Genomic DNA, 19,723 nt, shown 5'->3' with positions numbered 1-19,723 from the left:
TTTTCACAGCACTTTTACTAGTATGTGTGTGTGTGCACATATGCATGAGCATGTACAAGAGTGATTCACATTAAGAGACTGCTCTGAGTATAGATGTGTGTACGTGTGTGCACGACCACTCTAAGAATGTGCTGGCTGAGTTGCCCAGCAGGCGAATGTTTAACAAGGAGCCGTTTGTTAAAGAGGCTGCACAGATCTGGAGCTTGTGTGAAACAATGATGCTGAATGGGCCAAAGTTACTGCCTGAAAAGCACAAAGCCCATCCTCCACTTAATCCTGCCCTTTTCCTGCTCCTCTTTCCCAGAGACATTATGCAAGCTGTGGGTTTGATGCAGCCTACAGTGGACCGTCATGAGACCTGCGACTGTGTCTCACGTGATACGAGATGTAGAATTATTTGTGAAGGCGAGTAAACGTTCATCAGCAGGTCAGGTTCACACTGCCTCAGTTCATGACTGAAACAAAAGTGAATGAGTTCAGAGAAGACTTACTTCAAGTAGCCCGTCCTCTGGAAGGTCGGTACAGTGGACGGCGTTCTGCACTTTGTTCTTGCCGTAAAGAGCTCGTAAAGTTGTGGGCCGCAAATGACGAGCTATTTCCTGTAATACAGCACATGAAAACATGGCAGTTCATTGATACTGTGCAGTTCAGATGATGGAATATACCTATAGTTGAACTGAAAATTCATCTGTCTCCTTTAAATGACAATTGGCCTGAAGAGCACTCAGGTGAGGATGCGTGCAGGGTGGTGATGATGATTCGCACCCTACAGTGCTGAGGATTCAGATTACTTCCCTTTATGTCTAAAGCATCAGATTACTCACATTTGTTCGTAAAACAACAATAATTGTTACTTCCTCTACATCTCCTCATAACCCTTTGCTCAATCAAAATGCTATAGAGATGACAAGGATAACACCATTCAGGTTGCCTAATATGTTGCGTAATAAGTGTGACAAGCTCACAGTTTCAAGTACTAGGGCTGTAAAAAAAAGGTTATGAATAATGAATGAGAAGAGGAGATAAACTCCCGGCCATCCAATAGGTTCTAGAAAAGCGCTAGATTATTTAATCCTAGCATGTTTTAGAAGCAGCAGACTGACACAAAGCAGAAAGTTCAGCATTCAGGGCATGTTGTAATGCAGCAAATGAGGAAAAAAAACATTCTTCACGAACAAGGAAGAAATGGATCCTGCTTTTTCTTTTTTTAAGAACAATATTATCACTGAGTATCACTCAATGCCTGAGTTATTTACAAAGTCTGTCTGTGAGCACAGGCCATTTGTCATTTCCTTTTATAGTGACGTGAAGATTAAAGTAATGATAAGACTTTATGAGCCACTTGGATATATAAAAAAAAGAAGAAACAACTTTTAAACATCATGTTCACAGCACATCATTTAAAATTGCACCATAAAATGGGAATTTGTCAAATCTGATCTTATACTAACTCACAGTTAAAGGTTAATAACAGTCCATGGGTGCATCCATAAGAACAAGAAGACTTTCCCAGAACCCACTGGATGCTTCAGAGGTACATTCCTAGCACTAACTACATGCTTTTCTTGTTACTGTAGTATCTGAATAACATGTGAGGAACAAAACAAGAGAATGTGCCATTACAGGAAAATTACAGGAAGAGTTGTGTGATGAGTCCCATCACAAAGCACAAGTTATTTTTCAAAAAAATCCTTTATTCCTCCTGTGGCTGGTAATTTAATTTTCTGTCCATTTCTAGACACATTTACTGCTTGAATATCCACAAGCCAGGCACCTTTTACCACTTACAGCAGCTATAACATTTACATTTATAGCACTTGGCAGACACCCTTATAGAGAGCAACTTACATTTATCTCATTTATAAAACAAAGCAATTCAAGGTTAAGGGCTTTGCTCAAGGGCCCACAAGTAGCTTGGCATTTGTGGGATTTGATCTCATGACCTTTCGTTCAGTAGCCACCATAACCACTGAACTATCACTCCCCTACAAGCAGTCGTGCCTCAGTTTCTTCATCCTCGGTCCTGAATATTTTAATGAGGCAGAAAAATGAACAGCTTTACCTAATACTATTACAAAGCACTGAAACTGGAGACTCCTTCCAAAAATGCTATAAATATCAAATGTTAAAAATACATTTAAAAACCCTGCTTGAACATCTATCATACAACTCCCTTGATCCTATGGAAAGATATAATATTACTATAATCAGAGCTGTTGTTTACAAAAAAAAGAAAATTAACACCTTCTGACCAATCAGAACTGAGAATTCAACAGGGTGAGGTATAAACAGTAATTGTTAATGACAAAAATGAGTTGTGAATACGATTTATAACTGAATATGTTGGCTGAATATGCTTTTTTTTTCAGGACATGTCTGCATATAGGGAACATCATTGAAAATATTTTTATAGCAAATCAGGCCTAGCTTAATGTATCCCTCCTCCAGACCCCAGTGGAAGGCAGTAGTTTGTTGTCCAGACACTTCATTCTTTTGTACACAGAGCTGCCATCTCCGTGCCCTTTCTGTACAATGCAGGACTTAATACCGGGTCTTGACTTTAATTCTTGCTCACATGTGTTCTGCATTGAAAGGCCCTCAAGTATACAGGGCATAGGCTCTACCGTCTTGCTCTAATCTCTGCTGTGAGGAAACATGATCTACCTCCCCTAGTGATGCTCACAGTAGAGGCCTCATCCAAATGGTAATAAACCTCAAAGAAAATGTATAGCAACAAACTTTCTGAAGCCACCTGTCACGGTCCACACTGGAGCCATGCTGAAATTTCTCAGGAGCAAATAAGGCTTGTAATCCAACCCTCGAAACCAACATACTATTATAAGTTTAGGAAGGTTTTAGTGGTAATAACGACCACACATACACTAAAAGAAAGTTATTATTGCAAATTACTGTTTATGGAAAATAAGTTTGGAGATACATATCATTAGATATCTGCGCATTAGTGTGTTATGGAGTGAAGCCTACTAGTCCCTTCATTACATTCCTCTGCTCAGTGTACCAGGCAAATATTTCAAGGCCACACCAGTGTAATGATATCCTTCCTGTCCAGAGGGTTTCATCTAAGTGTTTCTCAAGGTATAGTCTGGAACACTATGGCAGAAACAAATCATATTATAATATTTAACAAATACAAAATAACAATCACTGGCAAATATATGTGGTATATAAGAAATGCAATGTGGATGCATGATTTTATTGGAAAAGAGTAAGCTTTGGGGTAAAATAAAATACTACAAATTTGAAAAAAGTGTGCATGTGTTGATATGAGAAGGTTTAATGCAACAACTTGTGTGTTCAATAATACAGCCACACTGCATCCTCCATTTCATCCCACACATTGAAAATGTCAATACAGAGTACACATGACGTCATAGGGCTGCACAGCTCAGGGACAAATACGCTTTAACATCAACAGTTCCCACACTGCCACTGACACAATATCGGTCATTGTCTACTTGATGCTGTGCTCATTAAAAGCAAAAACCAGAGGAAAAGAAACTGAAGGGCAGACAGATAACTGTACTACCAGGTCTTCAGAGACGGTTCAGTGTTGTGCTGTCAGTCGGTTTCTATTATCAGATGAACCAACAGCTGTGGTGCTTTAATTGTGATAAAAAAAAAAAAACAATTAAAAGACCTCAGGCTATGGAGAAGTGGGGGACCTATTTTCAGCAGGCAGTCAACAATCTAAACAAACAGCGCTTTATACTGCAAAAACAAGAGGACAAAAAACTTGTGCCGTTTTCTTTTATACGTTGACCAAACCATGCTCTGGACTCAAGAGTTGTGTGAAATGGAAAATAACCTGGAGGGGGAGATGAGTAATTTATATCTCGGCTGATAATCACTAATAACATCTCAATCATGTATCTTCTTCTGGCACATTTACAACTGTTCCTGACTTTTAAAAATATATTAATGGGTCTGATTGTGATTCATGGTGTTTTTGTGGTATTTCATTTGTTGATGAATGACAGCGAGATTTCACCATAACAAACGATTCAATTTCAAGTTTGGTTGATCGCAACTTACAATGAAGTCAATTATGTTGAGGAGAACAACAGAAGAAACACTATTTCTATTTCATTATTTTTTTATGAGAATTATGAAAAGAGTTATATTATGTTCATGTTCATAACGGCTGACTCGTAAGGCCTAGAGTCAAAATTCTCAGAATCAGAATACAGCAAAAAGAAGACTGGGCATCTGTCTGTCTGTCTCTCTCTCTCTGTCTGTCTCTCTCTCTCGCTGTCTGTCTCTCTGTCTCTCTCTCTCTGTTTCTCTCTCTCTCTCTCTCTCTCTCTCTCACTCTCCCCTCTCTCCCCTCATCTTGCCTCATGTAAGAACGTGTACACTACAGTATACTTTTAACTCTGAACAGCACCAGTAGTTTAGTCACGAGTGATTAGATGTACGACTTTCCTGGCACGATGTCTAGGTCTATGAAACGTACATCCAACAGAAAAATAAGGAGCAAAATAAATATTTTTAATGTAACAATGATTCTGAAAAAATATATAGAACATAAAAAAAAATACGAGTTTATTTTGTAATGATATTCTGATTTTTTTCCCCCCCATGTAAAGTTCATTTGATATATTGGTCTACTCGTGTTGCATGACTAGTTCCTACATTTCCCACAATTCCATTCAGGTCAGGTTCCAGACCTGCTCCATCATGCTTGTTGTCTCATAGATTAATAACTAGCTGAGTCGAGTCTGTACTACTCTTGTACTGGATTTCCAATTCATATGAAAAAGAATCACATCACTTCATATCAAAAGAATTTCCATGGGGATTAATAAAGTTCTGTCTTGTCTTGTCTCTTGTCTTGTCTTGTTGTGTCTTGTCTTCTTGTGTCTTCTTGTGTCTTGTCTTGTGTCTTCTTGTGTGTTGTCTTCTTGTGTGTTGTTGTGTCTTCTTGTGTGTTGTCTTGTGTGTTGTCTTCTTGTGTCTTGTTGTGTCTTCTTGTGTGTTGTCTTGTGTGTTGTCTTCTTGCGTGTTGTTGTGTCTTGTCTTCTTGTGTCTTGTCTTCTTGTCTGTTGTGTCTTGTCAGAATCAGAAACAGATTTATTGGCCAAGTGTGTTGACACACACAAGGAATTTGGTTCCAGCAGTTTGTGACTCTACAAACTTGTGTCTTGTCTCTTGTGTCTTGTCTTGCTGTGTCTTTTTGTGTCTTGTTCTTGCATATTTTGGATCCTTTGCCCATGCCGATTCGAATGCACCATATGACGTCATTTCTGTCATGAGTATCTTTCCGCTATTTTGAATTTTCCGTAAAACCTACTTTTTCGAACTCCTCCTAGACCGTTTGTCCGATTTGCGTGTCCTTTGGTACGTTGCATCTAGAGACACCCCAGACCAAAAGTTACCAAAAGCTTTTTGATAGACCAATGCGTTCTCGTATGCCGTGGCAACATACATGGTGGCGAGCACGCCAAAACAGATGTGAGGCTGTATCTTCGCAAAACTTATCTGTCGACACGAAACTTGGTATGTGTCATTATAGTCATGACCTGAGGGTGCATGCAACGTTTCATGACAGCGCCACCTAGTGGCCACGAGATTTTAAAAACAGCTATTTTCGCTTATAACTACTGCAAACTTGAGTCTAAAATCATGATGGAGGTGTTGTTAGACTCCTTGAGGCATGCTGAGTCAAACGATACCAAACGGTTTTCGGACGGCCATTTTGTGTGTCGGCCATTTTGAATTTTCACGTTAAGTTCAGTATTTTACGAATGCAATGCCATATCGCTGCGAAACTTGGTATGGTTCATCAGCGACATGTTCTGAGCGCATCTGATTGGCTTGACCTCGGTATCGCTGCTTGCAGCTATATTTATTATTATTATTATTATTATTATTATTATTATTATTATTATTGTTATTATTATTATTATTATCATCATCTTTGGTTTATGCATCATTTTTGCACATTCCCTTAAAAGGTGCCAAATGTCTAAAACTGACTGTACATCATTCTGGATATTTTAATATAAACTGACTTTTCATTAGAAATGTTTAATTACCAAGTCATGGTTATGGCCTACATGTTGTTGAGTTTATTATAAATAATCAGTAATCACATCCATCTGCTGCTATACGGTATATTTACTATACAGAAGTAAGAAGGCCTGTGATTTGTTTACGCCTCCTGGTGAACGACTTTCATTTGACTTCACAGGGTTTAGACATACCCTTGAGTTTGGGTTTTAAAATTAATGCCATGAGGTAATTTTCACACCTCGGCTTCGTTACCTGATTTACGTAGAGGTTGGATCTGGCTGGGACAACCCTCACATCCTTAATGCTCAAAACAAGTTTCTTCAGACACAAACTGAACAATACATATATTCTAAGGACACACATTCACCAGTGCTATTTTATATGCAACAATCTTCATACACCCATAAGTGCAGAGTCTTAAACCATAGCCCTATGGTTCCACAGAGGCATGTTGTACTCTGAGTTTTGGTGAAAAAGGCCATTATAGTCTGCTCTCTATGCCAGACAAAGCTTCCTGTGTGCTGCTCTTCTGTAAAATAAATGGCTGCTTAGGTGATGCTGCATTACTTCATAACCTGCTGAGATCACTGTCTGGCTTCACACTCCCTCCATGTTCAAAGTCCGTCACTTCATGTCTGTTAACACCAATCTCTCTTGCTAACCAATAAAATATCACTAGGCTTGCTTATTGTCTGTGGAACAACTGAGCTTTGGTATCATTTACAAGTATAGCTAAGTAAAAACTTCACTCTGGACATTTTGTTCTTTTTAAAGAAAGAACAAGCCTAAGACATACGCTTTAAAGACATGTTTTCAAACATGAAGCAATAACATAGATATACCTGGTAGGAATTAGAGAAAATGCAGGACATGCTTAAGAACTCATAATGGTGCAGAGAAATCACTACAAACAGCATAAAGAAAAACAGCAGGTTGCTTTTACCAGAGAACAGATTTAGCACATAACAGAGGTCTGTATTTAGAAACAAACCGCACTAACTCTACGTTAGGAAACAGACAAGATGCATGAGAACACCGCTGGTAAAGTTCACCCATCACATAGCTCAGTCACTGTGCTGATTTACCAGGGCCTAAATTAAGCCTTATTAAATAAATCTCCTCAGAGACTACTGCTATGGTAACTGCAGGTTCCCCTGCGCACTACCTTGATGGTCAAAAGGAATTTGGGGATATTAAATGCAACACCAAAGCATGAAGTACTACTTTGATTTCAATTCAGACATGATGTCAGTTCTCTCTGATTTGCCATTGTTCGTAATTAGCACTCTGACAAAGTAGCCAGCTGAGTTTCCATGGGCTTCAATATGTTGTGATAAGAAATCACATAATGGTTTATACTTATACTAAATTATATGTAATGAAATAATTGTGATAGGAAAATTTTGATTTTACAAAATTTTATTGAAGAAAAAAATCCTTACTGATTGCCACAAAGCATTAATATAAACCTGCGATTTTCCTGTGAGAGCTGCTGTTATAGACATTTAATCAAAACGCTATGACAAATCAAATTCAAAAACCCAATAGCACTGTGGTATGAGGGTGTTTAACCTATTTAAATCTTAGGTATAATGAAAAAGTATTTGGTATAACTTTATATTATATATTGATTTAGCTTTGTTGGTATGAACTGTGACCTAAATGTGCTAAGGAGTTTGGCATGTAAAGCATGGGACAGTAAGTGTTTACTGAACTTAATTGAAATGAACACATTCATCATGCCAATGTCTACACACTTCTAACTAGAGATCAGATTTGTTAGGTTAAAATTAGATTATTAACAGAGAACCTCATTATACAGTTCAGTCCCACAGGTTAAATACTACTGATAGAATGTGCTGTATACTATTCAGTTACTGTATTTTCACACCTGGAACCGGAGTCCTGTCCGTTAACTGAGAAGTGACCAGCTGAACTTTGCCAGCTAATACGATCTGTCAACACAGTACAATATTCATGATCTCCGGCACCACACGAAACAAGTACAGCTGACAAGAGCTTAATCTAAGCATTCGCTTATTCACACTCAAAACATTTGCTTTATGCTCAGTTTAACGCAAGTGGCCGAATGTTGCGAATAACATGTTCGTGCATTTCAATTCTCATGAATACGATCACAGCAGGTATAGTGTATGTCTGCAGAGACATAGATGTCGAGGAGCCCTGTACATGGCAACAAGAGTCCTCTTTTGTGTTTAAAAGGTCAAATTAGGAAGCTTTTAACATTTGTTCTTGCAGCTAATAAAAAGGTACATTCACAGGGAGGTGTATCCCTGGATGCACCATTTTTATACTCTCAAACACAATCAGATCGATGCAGTAGGTTTATATGACCACTGAACCTGTATCAAAACTTGTAAAAACTATTTGTTGTCTTTATTTTTTTCATAAGAGGTTTTGCTTAATTCAGAAGAACAGTTATACATCAAATTCTACATGAAACTATATTTCTTTCCCAGGCCTAAACTCTTTTGCTGTAAAAAAGGATAAAATCCAATCCAATTAAAATAAAAATCCAGGATAGATTAAAATACAGTTTTCTGTACATGGGTACATGTGTGTAACAGTTTTGTCAACAGCAAAACACAGATGGCCAGACGCTGTAATGCTCACATGTCAAAACACAAGCTGAAATATATACAATAGGCTTTGCAGTAAAAGGATACATAGCAGGACCTGAAACGATTCAACTAATCAAAAAACAATTAATGATCAGAGACAATTATTATTAGTATTACTGTGATTGTGACTGTAATTTCATTGCTCAGGTTCTAACTCATCTGAAATTTTGTTATCATTTAGTTTTCCCCAATTTGGTCACCTGCCAGTTTCCACCAAGTCAAGTCAAGAAGCTTTTATTGTCATTTCAACCATATATAGCTGTTGCAGTACACAGTGAAATGCGACAACATTTCTCCAGGACCATGGTGCTAGATAAGACAAAGACAGGGCTAAGGACTTAGTAAGTTAGTCCTAGCCACATAAAGTGCAACTGTGCAACCTGGTGCAAACAGTACAAGACAAGACAGACAAGACAGTGCAGGACAAAAAACAAAAATAACAAGACAATACAAAAAAGACAATAAACAGAAACAGCGCCGACCAGTGTAAATACTGTATGTTCAACAATATTCAATATATGTTCACCACCAGCTACTGACTTGAAAAGTGAACTTTTCATTGAAGATGCATAAAACCAGCCAACCGCATCTTTTGAACTGCTGCTCATGCATCACATGGCAGTGTAAGACACTCAAAAGTACTGTATGTGCTATATTTCCTCTTTTACATATGTGAGCTAACAAATGCCCATGACTGGCTAGTGTCTCTGTGATTGAAAGTGCTATTCTCTCCTATCCAGAGAACATGGCCAATTTCGCTCCCTTGGCTCCAGGCTTCAGTTGTTGTTATTGTCTTCAACTATGAGGTTGCATACGTAAAATCTCTCCATCACAAAGGGGAGACACATAAAAGCTTTCAACACAAACTGACCCAGATCAAGTTCAAAATACTATTCATTACAATCAGGGCCAAATAGAAATATCTGGAGCCACTTTAAATGGCCAAGAACTACAAAAAAGGACACATAACTGATCACATGGTCACATTATTTTTGCTGATTTTAGATTTGTACAGTTTAGCTGATTCTTGGGTTTGAAAAACGTAACTAACTAATCTTCATAACAACAAGAAATAGCTGTACTAAAGAATCTTATACTGGGAGCAATCCAAAACACACAATTCTGAAACTCTCCAAGTATTATTGGAACAATAACTATTGCAGTCAGCTATCAACAAGTATCAGAACATTTCAGCCCCAAACCCGTTGCTATTGAAACAGAGTATTGAATTAAACCACACTGAAAATCACTAAATAAGTGCCTAAATAAGTTTAGCCTGCATTATACTTTTGACTTTAAAACAAACTACATTAGAACTTAAAACATCAAAACTATTAGAACATCAAAACATAGATTCAGCCATAGTCTAATACCAAAAAGCTTTTGACAATAAAGAGACAGCTTGCTGTGGTTAAATACACTACAACAAATTTGAAAGCTTCATGCTGAAATGAAAGAGAAAAAAAAACATGCCTTATGTGCTGTGATGAACTGTTATCCCTTTTTTATTAACTTCTAATCTTTCACATGCAATGCAGAAGATACATTTCAAATATCACACTGGCCTCTCCCACTTGGATTCCTTTAAATCCGCTAAGTACGGATCCTCAATTCTCCATTAAATAATTCATCTTTGATTTCAGAGTATTATGTTGTAACTGAGGCTAAACTCACTGCAGCAGTTTGCCCATTGGGTTGCCGCTAACATAGAAACATTTCTCTCCAGTAGCAGTATGCATGATTTAATTAGAAGCTCACTAGTAAGCTCTCCGGCAGGCCAATATAACAGATATTGCTTAGGCTTATTTGGCTAATTTTAACATTTAAATCACCAACATGTTAAAGAGACTATTTTGAAATAACTACACAAGAATGTAGAATGTAGTCTTGACAAATTGGACGATGATTAAGTGACAATAATTAACTTTCATGGAGCAAAGCACCCAGTCCTGTGGTGTAGCTGCATCTAGTGCAATTCTAAACAGTATGAGAGGCAACTACGGATTTGTCTAATGTTACTGTTCCAGGACAAAGCTAAACTTAATTATTGCTCTGTGGCTGTGTGATGACAGATGCGCATTGTGTCTCTCTCATTTTCCCTCCTTGCCCCTTTTTTATTCTCTTACTTGTATAATGTTAGTTATTCCCAGCCTCATTGAGGCAGCCACGGCTCATATAACCAAGATAAAAGAGTGTTAAGGCAAATGAGAAAAACTACCTTGTGGATTGAATGTGAAAGTCTTCTATCAGAGGATTTAGCTGTTGGGATGGCAGCTAGCTGTATTATGTGTATTAATGTTCACAATGATCTTGGCTGAATAGAGATCTAAACAGAATAAGAAACTAGAACATTTCATGCCCCCATTTGAATCAGATAAAGGATGGATAAGTGCCTGAAAGTTTGTGCATTATGTTCATTGTGTTAAGACCAGAATATGATCTGCCGTCCTAACCTCGCCAAATTTATTCTGGGGTTTTGACTGTTGCTATGCTGGCACAGTATGATGTCACTGAGGTATTTCTCTAATATCATTCCATGCAAATTTCCATTGTCTTTTCAGATGGTACTATCCCTTACCTAAAGACTTACTATAAGCCATTTGTTTCAAATTGGGCATTTCTATTATTTTAGTAGTTGTGTATTACACTTTGCTGTATTTGGTGGGTGGGTGTTTACAGTGAGACAGGATTTAGCACTATGAACTATTTATGTAAGATACTGGACATAAATACAGCAGCTCTATGTTTAGCATACATTTACAGGAGCAAAATGTAAGTGCTTGTATGGGTGATTGTTACATTCCTTATTTATTGTCTACAGTAATTACACAGCCTGAACTTGCCACCAGCTTCTAGTGCCGTGAACGCTGGCCTCCCCACATTTGAGCGTCATTTTTATTTTTTGCAATCATTATATGGTACCTAGTCTGCTCATGATTATACTATTTACGTTGTTGGATTTGCTTTTGTTTTAAAATTCTATTAAGGATTACAGTTTTTATGCTTGTCTTATTTGTGTCGGTGCTTAAAATGGAGTATTATAGTAGTATTGCTAAAAGAAGTACTGAAAACAAACTTGTTAGGATTTATCTATATTTAATGTAAATGACATTCATACATTTATGTATTTATTTTAGTTTAATACTTTCAATGTATAAACATCTCTCTCATCAGTGTTTAACACTGTGTGACTTTGCCTATTTCCATGGCTACCTGGACAATGCATCGATTATGCAAATAACGGCATCACGTGAATGCGAGTGACCATAAACCCGGTTTAAATTTAAAAGCTGAAGCATAGGTGAATTAGCAAATCCTTTTCAGAAGCTTAGCTTTTTGGAAGAAAATGTTCCTGTGTGTTTGTGTGCACTGCTTAAAATAATGAACGAATCAACATTAAAAATAAATAGGTGGCAAATGACCACACCCACCAATGTCCTTAACTGCAAAGTCCTTAATAATAGAGTATTGCAGCTTAAGAGATCACATTATATACAGCAACTGTGCTATAGTGTTTATAGTAAACAACCAGAGCAGTCAAATATGCCATTAACACTCGGAAACAGCTGGTAGAGAGAGCCAGGAAGAGAGAGTAAGGGAAGGGAGGGAGAGTGACAATGGCACTGAAGGAGGAGGGTGACGGGTATATTTCATGATGAGCCATGCTGATCTTTATAGTGACTTTTCTCTGCCTCTCTGCTGTGTGTGAGACTCTCGACTGAGAGTGGGAAGAATACTTCTTTTCCAAGAGCCATAATTGATGTAACAAAAACAAAACAATACCACCTACAAGTTTTCCTAAAAGTGTATGTGTGTATAATATATATATATATATATATATATATATATATATATATATATATATATATATATATATATATATAAACAATTATTTATGCAGTTGTTTCAAAAGGACACTTATTCTGAAACTGGGAAAATGTATATCTGTCTTCATGGTTACTGCATGACACCAGCATGTTGATGTGCTCTGAGAAAGAGATAGGATTTAACGGACTTACTGTGCTTACTTTGCAAAACAGTAAAAGCTCATTTTCTGATTACTAGGGGGAAAATGGTATGCTGTTGTTAATATACAACAAAGTGTCCTGTGTAAAATGACCTACAACAATGCAAGAGTACATAAAATATAGTTAGATACAATAAAACTGCTAGAACATTTTACAAATACACTGTTTCAGTGGGTGATTACTTCATTTTGCAATTCCTTCCTGTCTTGTGTGTACCTGTTCTATAAAATATAATCATTCTTTAACTAAAAAGTAATTGAAAAAGTTACTTAAGTTTACTAAGTCGGGTGAATTGGAAAATATAGCAGAGAAACTCATGCTGAGTTTGGATATACACACACATTTAAGAAGCCCATCATTAAATAAACTACTAAAACAAATTGTATAAATAAAAGACACCCATGCTTTAGATGTACAATAAGCACAAATTGATTTAAAGTCCTTATGACTGCAAGCACCAAAGTAAACAGGTACTACCAGTCCTAGTAATTTTCAGTTTTTTGGCCTAAACTCCATTTGAGCTAATGCTGGTTGAATCAGTGACCTGAAAATGATAGAGTGAGAGGACGACCAAACGAGTGACAAAACATTCACATTGCTATAGTAGTTTAAAAGCAAAAAAAATTGTTTCATTTAGGAGATATACAATATTACCTCCCATAGCATGTCAAACAATACAAAATGCAAACAGTCCAGACTACAACAATAGCAAAAGATATCTAAATATCTGTGAAGAATTTGAGCCATTTTACTCAATGGTGTACAAGCGTTAAAGGAAATAAATCATCAAACAATGTTCCTATGGTGTAAAATGAGTAGACAGCATACAAAAGTGTGCTATATATTAGCAGACATACAAAGATTCAAAGGAAGTCTTTCAGGTTTTTTTTTGTTAAACATAACCCTTTACCAGACATTGTGAGGAGGAGAGGAAGAGGAAGCATATCATCAGTGATCATTTCAAAGTCCACTAAATTATCAACCCTTAACTGTATGTGAGAGGCTGGTTCAAGGGCACACATGCATTGTTAATCCAATAGCACTGGCAGCATTACAAATGTATGCCATCTGCACCTTGGCAACAAATTCAGCACAGGTGGAACAAAGATCAACAAGGACCTGTGCACTGCAACACTCTTTTGCTACACACCTGAATTGGCTGAATGACAAAGAATTGGAAACCCTGAGCCGTGTACATTTCACCGAGACGTTACAGGATACAAAGCAGCCTTTTACTTAGGTTGACTGACTTTGAAATCTAAGGTGTAACTTACAGATGCAGCTCATGTTATTTAAAGCACCTGAGTACAGTTAAGTTAAAAAGTTCAGGTTCTTTAACTCCATTAAAAGAAAATTATTTCATATACGATCAAATTAAAACCGTTCATTTTCTTGTTTCAATACTAAATTTCACATGTCTGGACAAAGCAGCGATTAACATCGCACAGGTCTCACAATTGTTAGCATTCAGCACTGTACTTTGAGACAGGTGGTCGTGAGTGGGCCTTTCTTTAAAAAAAAAAAAAAAAAAGTAATTTCCCTGCTTTGATGTTTAAAGTGCACAAAGATGAACATTTCTTTCACTCACCGGGTCAGCTGGGCCGCAGAATTCTCTGAACTTTTTGGGTGCATCTGTACAGTTAATCTCAAGGGCCATGCAGGGTCCAGAACACAGCTCAGACACCATACTCTGCAACGCAAGCATTCAAGGGTTAACAAGACGATGTTTGCTCTACCAACATTTACCAGTGAAAGAGTCCATTATGTCCCTGATATTGGATACTGGATAGCCTGTAAAAGACTACGAAATGGCTAGGGGTTCTACTATACCTTTAAAAAAAATAACATTTTTAACAATAATCACTATTGTTCATATAGTCTGTTGCAAGGGGTTCAGTTTCCATTCGATGTTAATCTTATTGGGTGAAAGCATGCTGGTAACTGTATGAGAAAGGTAAGAACCGAGACATAGAATGACGAGAATCATCAGCAAAAATGCGGGCATTCCATTTTTTAAATGTTTTATGAAATGCGACCATTCGACTCCTTCAAAATAAGATCTAATAAAGATTATAGTCAAAACAAAATGAACAGATCCACCACAGGGCCTCTGAAGATTAAGTGGCTTCAAAGTGCATTAAGATACATTCATCACCTGCTGCAAAACAATTGCCCTTTCTTTGTCTGACTACTTAAACTACATTCTGTAGATGAATTCTTTTTGCCTTGAAAAAATATGAAACAATAATTTATTTAACTAATTCAATTAATATTTTAGTCATAAAAATCAACACTCAAATGGTGAGGAATTTCACCAGCTGGAAAACAGAGAATATAAGCATAGACATAGCCCCTAAATTTGCAGTAGCAGCAATTACACCAGCACATTCACTGTCTAACACCTAATCCTTTGTATGGATTATTTTTGGTGCTTTAATGAGTTTTTTTTTCTCACTACCTCTCTAAGCTTTCTTCATAACACAAACGCTCTTATATTTTCAAGAAAATGCATAACTAACCAGACAGTTTATCTAGAACACCTGTACTAAATTATCAACAAACATCAGAATGGGGGGAAAAAGGAAGACCTGACATTAACTGTGGCATGGTTGTTGGTGCCAGATTGGCTGGTGTAGGTATTTCCAAAACTGCTGATCTGGTATTTTCACACACAACAGTCTCTAAAGTTTATACAGAATGGTGTAAAAAACAAACAAATAAAAAATATCCAGTTCTGCCAGCAAAAACACCTAGTTGATAAGATTCGACCTAGTTGATAAGATTCATCAGAGGAAAATAGTCAGACTGGTTCGAAATCGAATAAGCATTCTTTACAACCATGAGCAGAAAAGCATCTCAGAACACACAATACATTGAACCATGAGGTGGATAAGTATAACAGTATGAAAAAAAGAAAAGAAGGATACATTTAAACATTTAAATGTAAATATAGGTTGTCACCTTCCAAATATATCTTTCACTGTTTGGTTTATAGCTACCAGATTTGTTCAAATGGCTATACTACATAAGAAATGTCGTTAATTTAGGAATGAAACACATGAATAACACATTTTGTGGAGATAATATCTCTCATTTGGACCAGGTTATGAAGAAAAAAGGTCCACTTCACTACAGCAACAGGAAAACACAAAGGATAAACTGTATACTGTATAAAGACGTTGTTCTTGGGTTCCTGAGACTGGGAGTGACAAACTCTGTGCACAAGTCTAATGAACACGTAATGCACGCACAAGCACATATGCATATTTATGCAAACTCTTTAAAGTCATACAGAGAGCTAGTCAAATACATGCACATGGGAAAGGCTGTACGTCTCACACAAAATTAAACTACAGAATCTAGTATTAACAGGATTAACAGTCTTTGTACAAAACCTTACATTTCTGCATGTTACATTGCTAGATGCTAAGGATCCCACGAGAGCAACATTACATTACATGTGAATGATGACTTATAGTTGCTGTAACCCATGTGACAACAGGAAACTGCCTGTCTCAAAGAGGTTCTACATACCTAAAAGCAACTTATTAAATTATTAAAAGTAAGATGTGTCATTATTTAATAAATAAAAAACAATAATAAAAAATATAGTAATTATTATAATAGTAATAGCAAAAAAGTATTTTATTCCACTTATACCACAGCATTTTGTCTATTATATTATTTTTTATGTGATATTGAAAATAATCCAAGTGGTAACATTACATCAGGCTGCATCACAAGTTTTTATGTACTTCTCTGTTGCAGTTGTGTTATAATTTTTTAGTATTTGTTTTTTTTTTTTTTTTTCTTCCGTTCTGCTATAGAGAAGGGCATCGTTTCCCTTTACTGAAAATGTGGGGTAAGAGCTGTTCTACTTACTGTGTACTCTGTGACTACGCCTTTATAAACTTCTAGAAACTCTTCTGCATTTGCAGGATCCATGTTGAACTGTGAAAAGGATAAGAAAAATCTTAAAACAAATTTAAAACAGAAAGAAAATGCTAAATAGGAATATACAACTATCAAAAATGTAAATGCAACCAAATATAAACAGTGGCCTTTCATCAGGAACTGAACTATATAACTGATTCTTTGACTCAAATGCTCATCTTCACCCAGAAAACATCAATTCAATGATTGCTCTTCCTGAACAATAGCAAATTGACAGCTGAATATCAAAGCTAATATCTTGGCCTCAATCTCAGAGGGAGAATTGGATGGCTTGTTTACATAACCATCTCAGACCACTATTAATATAAAACATTACTGCACTATGAAATACAATATGCATTTTATAAGGAACACTCCCAGCTACATGAATAATAATGATCATCGTAGCATCAAAGCTTCTATGGAAGAGTCTTAGCTAAGGGCTTTTATTTCTGTGCTATGATTAGCTGTAACAGAGACAGCACAGCACAGGAACAAGGTAATTGTCCAAAGCAAACCTCTTGGCTATGGCCAAGTCAGACCACAAAGGGGAAAAAACAAAGCCTATCTTAATCAGGTTTAAAGTTTATTAAAACGTAGGATATTTTTATGTATTAAAAACATTTTTCATTGATTATACAAGAAACTGTCTACATCTTTGAAAATCATTTATTCAGTGTATTAGTAAAAATACACAGGAATGTGTATGACATTATTTAATTTAATGACATCATTTAATGTCAACATGACATTAAATGTAGTTTGAAATTGTCAGTGCACTGACCATCTGTAATGCTGAGATCTCAAATCCAGCTTCTGTGATTGAGCTGAGGATCTTTCCGGTCAGAGCTGTGGATGCACAAAAAAAAATTCAGCAACATTTTACGTAGAATAAAATGAAACACAAAGAACATCATGAAATAGCCCAGTGCTCATAAAAGTAGAATGATCATCAGTGACTTCATAGAGGCGCTACAGATATAGGCATAATGGTGAGCATCATTTCATTTCCACAGGTCTTTCCTCTTGGGTTTTTTTTTGTGCCACATTGAGACATTTGGTTTCATGCACACTCTTCTCTAAATACTGTGAGTAATATATGAGTCATCAAGAGCGACACTAGAAAAAGCCAATGAGACTCTGGTGTCATTGCACATACAGCGTCTCATGCTGTCACCTTCAGCTTAATTCCCCTGTTTCAGACATGACAAAGACATGTCTCTAGTCTAAGTTGTATTTCTCTCCTTTACCAAAAATGTATACACAACTATACAGACAGATTAAACTCTCTGTTTAAACTTTCCTTAGTGATTTAATTAATGTGCAGCATTGGTGTGTCAGACAATGAGGTGGCAGAGCATGCTGTTACTGAATAGTAGGTGTATAAGCTAAAAGCCAGCACCACAGTGAAGATAAAAAAAACTAGAAAAATAATGCACTAAGAGCCTGTTTTTTCTTATAATTCATCACGACTGTGATTTTGACAGATGGCCATTTGCATTTCCATGGCAACCTCTGAACAAAAAGAAAGTATGCCAATAAAGTATCTTTACAAACAAGCTATAACTCTTTCAGGAGACCTTCATCCTTCTGTTTAACCTCCAGAGTTGTCTGTGACAGTTTATCCAAACCTCAGAGTACAAAAGATCATAAAATCAGGGATTAAATATTTTTTCAACTATTTTGACATTGCACAATGTTGTAGCTCTAGGTTTCTCTCAGCACAGTCTCCTCTGGAAAGAGCATGCAGTGATTATACTAGTAAAAACCTCTCAGAGGACACTGTGTTTAGTCAAACCACAGTGCATTGAATTACAGTGCAGAAGCAAACTGTCTGCAGAACACAAAAAGCTCTACATAAGAACTACACATAAACCAGAACAATGAAATACTTTTAATAAAAGTACTTCTTGCCTTGGACAAGCCCAATATGTGCCTGGGAACCCACAAAATAAGTGGTGGTGTGATATCAGTATCAGCCAGGAAACTGCCTTCCAGCTCCCAGAACTAACTCTGTGCTATAATAGCATGTATTCATTACGGCCGCATTGTACATTCAGGAACAGCGAGTACGTTCCTGGTGGTGAAACATAACACAAATTACAGATTACTCATCCTGGACAAATAATCCTGAACCAATCACCACACCTAGAACAAAAAGATGAGTTGTATATGCATTACTTTTAGCAGGTTAAAAATGTACAAAAATAATTTTATTTTTATTCACTGTGGCTGCAGCACCACCTGTGGAGATTCTGAGAGCATGCATATGGTACCATCATGCTACCTATATAGTTCTTCCACAGCAGCATCGTTGAGCCACAGCCCCATCAGCTGTGCTAGACGCAAGCACGCCTGTTGCTAAGCAATTGGGTTGGGGCTGCTTAGCAACATGTTTCTCTATTCCAGCCATGAGCAAGCTCTTTCATTGGTAAAGACCATTTTATTCAGCTTTAGTCAGCTACAGTTGGTCATGGATACGTTCACATGATCTATGACAAGGAAAGTACAAGCACTGTTTAGGGTAATTACCAGCTAATTTCTATTACACATACACTTGGGAATTAAAGTTGCTTAATTTGTTTTGTAAAACTCTCCATGTGCCCTTTATTATTTGATGTATACTGTGGAGAGTTTATTTCTACCAATTATCTATACAAATTACTGGCAAGGTTGTCCTTCTAATGATTACATAAGACAAGAGCTATATATACACCATGCCCCATATATGGAATACACTTGGGGAGGGATTAATGAAAAAAATGCTATATTACCTGCAAGGCCACTAGTTACACAGTATTGATGACCGCAGTAAAAATCCATACAACGGTTTAAACATTGACGTGTTTCTGTTGAAATATTCTCTAGGCTCTGTCCTAGTGAAAGTGTAAAATATTGCTTACCATGAGGCCTTTGACAATAAAGGTGAGTAAATGATTAGCCATTTATAATAGCCTGGTAGTTATTTGTGCATGCACTTCTGTAGCCTTAGCCAGACATCTATATATCCATGCTCTTACTTAGAGGTTTTCTCTTTCACGTTCCCTTTAAGGCAGGCTGTTCAAATATATTCAATCAATAGCCATT

General features: G+C 36.8%; 1 protein-coding gene across 3 annotated transcripts in view; it reads right to left on the bottom strand.

Moving 5' to 3' along the window:
• nme7 (NME/NM23 family member 7) overlaps positions 1 to 19,723 on the bottom strand; it is a 35,032-nt gene that overhangs the window by 650 nt on the left and 14,659 nt on the right. For 2 of the 3 annotated variants that reach the window (XM_060867687.1, XM_060867688.1), the window contains exons 8-11: positions 17,421 to 17,485; positions 16,586 to 16,654; positions 14,292 to 14,393; positions 492 to 599 (exon numbers count right to left, since the gene is read on the bottom strand). In XM_060867687.1, the coding sequence (XP_060723670.1) occupies positions 492 to 599; positions 14,292 to 14,393; positions 16,586 to 16,654; positions 17,421 to 17,485 (344 nt within the window). Of the gene's footprint in view, positions 1 to 39; positions 600 to 14,291; positions 14,394 to 16,585; positions 16,655 to 17,420; positions 17,486 to 19,723 lie in introns of those variants that run through there. The other variant, XM_060867689.1, reaches the window with a different exon arrangement.

This window comes from Tachysurus vachellii, chromosome 4 (genome assembly GCF_030014155.1).
Source record: "Tachysurus vachellii isolate PV-2020 chromosome 4, HZAU_Pvac_v1, whole genome shotgun sequence".
Lineage (NCBI taxonomy): Eukaryota > Metazoa > Chordata > Actinopteri > Siluriformes > Bagridae > Tachysurus > Tachysurus vachellii.
The sequence above is the reverse complement of the archived record's forward strand: the minus strand, read 5'-3'. Positions and strand labels throughout refer to the sequence as shown.